The 7,909-nt window shown below is 41.6% G+C and overlaps 1 protein-coding gene across 1 annotated transcript; it reads left to right on the plus strand.

Moving 5' to 3' along the window:
- The first annotated feature begins 662 nt into the window (after positions 1 to 662).
- On the plus strand, positions 663 to 6,041 carry tuba5 (tubulin alpha 5). The gene is made up of 5 exons (XM_070968051.1): positions 663 to 736; positions 3,018 to 3,243; positions 4,355 to 4,503; positions 4,992 to 5,672; positions 5,748 to 6,041. The coding sequence occupies exons 1-5, from the start codon at positions 734 to 736 to the stop codon at positions 6,039 to 6,041; spliced, it is 1,353 nt and encodes a 450-aa protein (XP_070824152.1). The 5' UTR covers positions 663 to 733.
- The last annotated feature ends 1,868 nt before the right edge of the window (positions 6,042 to 7,909 follow it).

Consider the following 7,909-nt stretch of genomic DNA (forward strand, 5'->3'; position numbering starts at 1 on the left):
AATAATAATACAAAATATGCTCATTATGTAAATTATTGTCTATTTTTCTGGATAAAAATACGACTTTATTGATCCCTTGGTGAAATTCACAGGCCGCCTCGCAGCATACACAGTCAAAAATAAGCCCCACCTTCACCAGCTGCAACTACAAAGTTCTGTACTTATTAATGCATCAGTACTTAAAATAGAATACAGTATAAACCTTTCTGAAATGGGCCTTTCTGCATAATGAGTACTTTTTGTACTTTATTGATTGATTCCAATGTGTTTCTACTTAAGTAAAAGATCTGAGGACTTCTTCCACCTCTGCCACTGACGCATTGCTGAATTGACTCAGACTGATAAATATGAATTAAAATGTGACAGATGACCAAATTAATGTGTCTAATTTTCTCTCCAAGTGCTCTTTCTTGTGCATTCAAGTAGCAAGGAAATAAAGTGAGTAAAGAAACATTTTGAGGGAGGAAACTCACCATCCCTCCCTCCCTCCATCTACCTACTCCCACCTCCGCCGTCTAAAGCCTGAATAAGCGCCGTCAGACACATCGGAGAGCCTGTCTGCAGATATAAAGAGCGGCTGGCAGCGGGTGGGACAGAGCAGCGAAGTGCTGGTGGAGACACGTTACCTGTTCCAGAACAGAGCAGAGGAACTGCACGTCTGTCTGGAGCCTCCCTGCAGATCAACTTACAGAAACCTGCACCAAAAACAACAACTTTCACCATCTGGAGCAACATGGTAAGACAATAACAGCTTATTAGAAATGAGGAAGCTTATCCAGGTAAAGTCTGACATTAGGTGAAGCGTTTCCATAAATTATATATTGTACTTTTTCTGAAATCTCGTGTTTTTCAACGGAATTGAGAAAGAAGCATCTGTGAGAGATAAGATCTGATTTTCATCCAAGCTGCAAAAACTCCCCAGAACTCTTCCTGAGGGTATTTGAGCAGACAAATTGAGTTATTAGTTAACAGACCTGAAGCTACAAAACGGATGGCTTGAATGATGTCTTCATGTTACTCTTTGCACTGTGGGTGTTAATAGTTTTATGAGTTTACAATCACTGACAGACAACAAGAGGAGGTCAAAGCTTCATCTTCACCCTCAGCCCATTCAGCTGGCCCTCAGAAGTACCTCGAAAAGCCTTTTTTATGATCATTTTCTTTAATCAATGTTCTTATCCCCAAACTTGAGTCTACTCATGTCTTACAAATGTCACTCAACAGCCAAAAATCATCTTGGTTGATGTTCTTCCTCCAGGGAAAACAAAACCTGAAATTCTCAACACGTTGAAACATGATCGTGGAAATCACTTAGAAAATGTAACCGTTCAGCGCTGGAGTAAGCCTCTCCTGTCTTTGACATTATTTACACTCAACAGCTTGAAAAGCACAGTGCAAATACAGTGACTAATACAGTCAATTATCAGACATGATTCCACTGCACGCTGAGCTGATCTGTACGGAGGCAAAGAAAGACCATAATCATTTCAATTTTCATCAACAGCTGAAGTGTGAAACTGAATCACTCTTCAACTTTAAATACCACTGAAGTTATAGCAAATTAAAATATTTATTTATGGAAACTATCTGTCTGAATTATTTGTGCTTTAAATTTTCCTCCTTGTAATGTCCAGTAGGTTATTTCAAATGGTGCAATTTTAATTTTCTTTTGTTGTTTGTCACATTTTGTACATTTATGGTCCCAGTGAACAACTCTGAGTGGTGATTCATTGACTTTTCCTCTTTCCTTAAGACCACCATCAGGTCAAAATTTAAGCAGCCGAAGGGGAATTTTGTGTTTAGTCCTAATAAGAAAATATTAGCATGCTAACTAAGATGGTTCAAACATTATAGGCTACCTGCTTCACATGTTAGCATGCTGACATTAGCATTTAGCTCAATCCACTGCTGTGAATTAACAGTCTCACAGAGCTGCTAGCATGGCTGTAGACTCTTAGTCTTGTTTGAGTATTGGATAATTTTCCCGTTTTGACTTTGTGAACCTTAAAAACAAACCAAAAATTTCCTTCTTGGTGTTCGAAATTACACAACTTGAAATAATGTACAGAAAATTCAAACCGCTTCAAAATATTTCAGCACTTTAAACCATAGGCCATATAAAACATGGACGCAGGCTCTGTAACGTCACCCACAGGTTCCTGAAGAGCCATCGTGAAGCTCAGTGACAGTGACTCCACCAAACTGCCAGTTAATCCAGAAATGGGCAAAGAGGTGGAGTGTGGGTGGAGCTGAGGCAGCACAATGAAGCCTGGTTGCTGAAACCAAGCAGCTAGCTGTCACTCAAAGCAGCCAAGCCCATAATTATACACCTTTAAGTCTTAATACAGTTTAAACAACTGAGTTATATAAAAACACACTTCAGTATATTTGTCATATTACCAATAGACAACAAAACCAATTTTTGTATCAGGCTGTAAACATGTTTATTTCTGTTGCTAAGCTGGGCGTGTTATCACTGGGGTCTATGGGGTCAACTCGCTTTTGGAGCCAGCCTCAAGTGGCCGTTTGAGGAACTGCAGTTTTTGGCTCTTCGGTGTCATTGGCTCCATTTTTCAGCCCTGGACTTTGCTTTAAACCTGCAATAACTGATTTCTGTGGCCACCTGGGGGCAGTGGAAACTAGTTGTGAACACTGACATATCTTGATTGATGTCTTATATTCACATCCAGCATTTATGGAGACACATTATCTTTTCTTTCAGTTGCTTTTTAAAGTCACACCCTTAAGGCCCTTCTTTGCTTCCATAGCCCTCCTAAATTTCCACAACCATGACTTATATTTTGAGTTTCAGAGTTCAGAGATCTGAAACAGTGGATGTTAACTCTGGATGTAACAGTAGAAAAAGCTCATTGTTAATCCTTTTCAGGTTTATTGCAATAGATGGCTGTCCTTATGAACCATGAATGTTTTTGAGTTGTTTTGCTCTGTGTATTGTGCTAAAAACTTTGTGACCGACATCTTAACTTCCATTTTTATGGGGGTTTTTTTATGCTCAGAGAGAGTGCATCTCCATCCATGTGGGCCAGGCAGGTGTCCAGACAGGAAATGCCTGCTGGGAGCTCTTCTGCCTTGAGCATGGCGTCGGCCCGGATGGCGTCTTCCTGGAGAGTCCGGCAGAACCGAACTCTCGTGAAGACCCGTTCAACACTTTCTTCAATACTGGGAGCTCTGGGCGTCATGTTCCGAGAGCGATATTTGTGGACCTGGAGCCCACAGTTGTTGGTGAGTACTCCTGTATGTGTGTTTATTTTTATCCTCCTTATGTCTATTTTTCATTTCCGTTCCCGTCGTCCTGTTATGTGTGGTCGTATGCGTCTACTGTGAGTGCATCTCCATCAACGTGGGTCATGCAGGTAACTGCAGATGAGAACACTGGTATCCAAGCAACAAGTGCAGTGGCGACTCCTTTACCTTTTATTCAATGCAGGCTAACAATTACAGAAGCGTGTTGTGTAAATAGCAAGTTGCGCAGTGCCACACAAAGCCTTTTATTCCAGTGTGTCCCTCAGTTTATGCTCAAGCTGCTTAAAGACAAAATATCCACATTTCTCAGCGTCGTCACACAATCTAAACCAGCTCATCCCAGCTTTCACTGTAGCCACAGCAGTGCAAGTGGTTTTGCTTTAAAACAGTCTGCCACTGAGTTTCAGTGAAACTCTACATCCACAGTATGAAGCCCCGAAGCTGCCAAAATGTAGTGAAAACAGTTTGCCATTTTGGGGGGAGATGGTATCCCCCTCTCCACCCATTCATAGCAGACAGTGCAGGGGCAGAGGGCTGTTCAGTTGGATATGTTAGTCTAATCTACCTGACTCACTGATCCTGTATCTATCTGAGGTTTGTACAAGTTAGAATCAATGTCCATGATCGTGGCTCTGAAATATCAGTCGTCTGACTCTGCTGTGTATTGATTAATCCACGGTGCTGTCCGTGGTGCTGAAGGAGCAGACGGATTTATTGCCCTTCTGTCAGTTTCATTTTGGATCTATGATATTGTCTTAAGTGTGCACTATAAATACTCAGCTCTGTTCTGTGCTGTAACCTCTGCAGAGGAGAGTCACCTTCACGATCAAAGTGACAAGTAGAAACATGTCAGTCAGGGAAGAGCGAGAGGATCATGGAGACACACTGCTGCCTGTAGTATTCCTATAATATTTCTGTGATCATTCAGGAGCATCAAATTATCAGATTTTGACAGGAAAGTTAGTCAGGTGTTTGCTACATTAAGAGACCCATCTACCATATCACCAATAAGTCTGTAGGATTGAAAAGGTTAAAGACCAAAGTTGCTGTTGATCGTATTGACCTTTCTGGATAAAACCTTTCTTTTCAGATGAAGTCAGGGTTGGAAAGTACAAGGAGCTTTTCCACCCTGAGCAGCTGATCTCTGGAAAGGAGGATGCAGCCAACAACTACGCGCGAGGCCATTACACCATCGGGAAAGAAATCATTGATGGAGTCATGGAGCGTGTTCGTAAAATGGTCAGAAATAAAGATAAAACCCGTCGGATGAATTGCTGTCATTGTTTTTAGAAAGAATTTCAGTGAGGAAATTTCAGAAGACATCGTTACTGCTATTTGTTTGACACTATTTCTAAAAGAATCTAATAGGGAGAATAATGATGCTCTTACAATAATCACAGTTTTATTGCCTGATCTTAAAGCTAACATTAGAAAACATGCTAAATTTCTGTGCTACATTGTATTTTGGAATAGTTCAATTTAACTGTAATGTGTTGATAAGTGAACTTTTGAGGTGCTGGTAGGCAGATTTTGTCACCTTTGCTCAGATCCAGGCTAGTGGTTTCCCTCTGTTTCTAGTCTTTGTGCTAAGGCAAGCTAACAGGCAGCTTCATATTTAATGGAGGGATTTGAGAATGGTGTCGATCTTCTCATCTCAGCTGTGTGCAAAAAAGTGAATAAATACATTTTGCTAAATGTAAAACAAGTCCTTCTGTCCTTCTCGTCAGACGGACCAGTGCACAGGCCTGCAGGGGTTCCTCGTCTTTCACAGCTTCGGAGGTGGAACTGGCTCTGGCTTCACCTCTCTGCTGATGGAGCGTCTGTCTGTAGACTACGGCAAGAAATCCAAGCTGGAGTTCGCTGTCTACCCAGCTCCCCACGTGTCAACAGCTGTGGTGGAGCCCTACAACGCCATCCTGACCACCCACACCACCTTAGAGCACTCGGACTGTGCCTTCATGGTGGACAACGAGGCCATCTACGACATATGTCGCCGCAACATGGACATTGAGAGTCCTGGTTACATCAACCTCAACAGGTTGATCGGTCAGATCGTGTCCTCCATCACGGCCTCCCTCCGCTTCGACGGCTCCCTCAATGTCGATCTGACAGAGTTCCAGACCAACCTGGTCCCATTTCCACGCATCCACTTCCCACTGGTCACATACTCACCCATCATCTCTGCTGAGAAGGCGTACCACGAGCAGCTGACTGTGTCTGAGATCACGAGCGCTTGCTTCGAGCCGACCAATCAGATGGTCAAGTGTGACCCTCGTCAGGGCAAGTACATGGCGTGCTGCATGCTATACCGAGGTGATGTCGTCCCTAAAGACGTAAACGCTGCCATCGCAAATATAAAGACCAGACGCTCCATTCAGTTCGTCGACTGGTGCCCCACTGGCTTCAAGGTGAGAAACATTATGAGGGTAAGAAGTGCTGCTGGAGATACTTCATGTGTCTGATTGTTATCTTTGTCTCACCAGGTTGGCATTAATTATCAACCTCCAACTGCGGTTCCTGGTGGTGACCTGGCCAAAGTCCAGAGGGCCGTGTGCATGCTGAGCAACACCACTGCCATCGCTGAGGCCTGGTCCCGCCTTGACCACAAGTTCGACCTGATGTACGCCAAGCGCGCGTTCGTCCACTGGTACGTGGGTGAGGGCATGGAGGAGGGAGAGTTCGCAGAGGCCAGGGAGGACCTGGCCTGTCTTGAAAAGGATTACGAGGAGTTGGGTCACATGAGCCCCGATTCTGAAAATGACGACGAGGAATACTGAACCTTGTGAGGCTTTGGGCTGTGACGGCTCTTATCAGCAAGAGTTAAACAAATCGATGATCTTTCTCGCTGCCATGTTTTTAGAACATGAGCTTTACATTAAGAAGACGACCTTCAATAAGTTGTATTTGAATTGTGCTGTAAAATAAAGTTGGTTTTGGCATGTTCTGAGCAGGGTGTTACAGGTCTAAGATGAAACCATGCGTTCACCCCGTCATCATTACAAACCCGCCCAGGGGTCTTTGTCACGGACCACCTCTGCCTCCTGTCTTTCTCCTCTTGTTTCCTGTCTTCTTCTCAACTGCATACTATTGAATAAAGGCAAACATACCTAAAAGATTACCTCAAGAAAAACCCCCAAGCAAACTAACCACGATAACCTATTAATACAATAAGGTCAAACAGTTGTATTTTGTTTGTTTTATCTCCTTGTTGTCCAACAAGTATTATACTAATTTCAAAATCTGCCATTTTTTACCTTTTAATACTTTGCTTTTCTTCTGATCAAGACAACAAGAAACTGAAATGTCTATGCAACATTATTATTACACCAAATAAAGAAATTGTTTTAAGGAAGGGAAAGCTTTATATGTTTTGTATGGGTTATGTATCTGCAATAAAATAAACATTTAAAGACAAAGAGATGCTTCCTACAAATTCACGCTTCATAAGTTCAAGGTCACTTCGGCCTAAAAGAGGTCTAATTCCCTGACAGACCTCTTTCAAATAAAATGATAGAAAACTTCTATCATTCACTTAAATCATAGATCAACGAACAGGAGACTGTGAGACCAAACAGACTTATCTGAGATTTGGGAGAGCGGCGCTTTGTAAAAACTACTGTAAACACTTATCACAGTTACACATTTTACAGCTGAGGTCTTCAAGTAGGAGACTTCTGAGACGTCAACAGAGTGAAATCATGTTAATAAGCAATTCTCATCAAATACGTAAATGCCGTGAAGTAACAAGGTAATAAAGCAATGCAACATATGTTTTTGAGCTATTAAACGGGGGCTTCAGGGGTTTTCAGGATTATTATTTTTATATAATATCGTAATATCATATACTGCAATACATAAAACAAATACATGTATCATCAGCAATGGTGGAAAGGAACAAAGTATTATTATTCAAGTACTGTACTTGAGTAGACATTTGAGGTACTTTTACTGTACTTGGGTATATCAGTTTTCTGCTATACTTACACATCAGAGGGAAAAATCTTACTTTTAACTACATTTATTTTAGATATTTAAGATTTTACATAACAATTATATGATTCTTTCATAGAATATGATGCATTATTGTATCTTAAACTTCCCAGCAGCTCCACATTGACCAAGTCATGACGGATAAGCACCGCTTACACATTAACAATGATTCAGTAATGTAACAGTACAGAACACTGACAGAGGCCATTTTTTGGGATAAGTTATTTTACTTTGACACTTTAAGAACATTTTGTGACTAAAATTCTGTACTTTTACTGTAAAATTGGGACTTGATGACTTTGACTTAAAATGCAATATATTAATAGTAGTAGTACTGAAACTTTTACTGAAGTAGTGAATACTTTCTCCCCTGCTGATCATCATCAGTAAAATCCTTCCAAATCATGTAGAAAAGTATTGAAGACGCACAGAAATGAACTGAAATGATGATCTTACTCTTCCACAGCTCACATAAGCCACACTTTTAGCTCCTTCCTGAAACTGTCGTGGTTACTTTGACGTGAAATACGCGAGAAGATGAGTTTGACCGAGTTTTTGGCGTTGCAGCAGCTGAACCAGGTGCCTCTGCCTGAGCAGCACCAGATGTTATAAAACGCTGCTGAGAAACATCCAATCAGACCGCACAGACTGGCTA

Source organism: Chaetodon trifascialis, chromosome 8 (genome assembly GCF_039877785.1).
Source record: "Chaetodon trifascialis isolate fChaTrf1 chromosome 8, fChaTrf1.hap1, whole genome shotgun sequence".
Lineage (NCBI taxonomy): Eukaryota > Metazoa > Chordata > Actinopteri > Chaetodontiformes > Chaetodontidae > Chaetodon > Chaetodon trifascialis.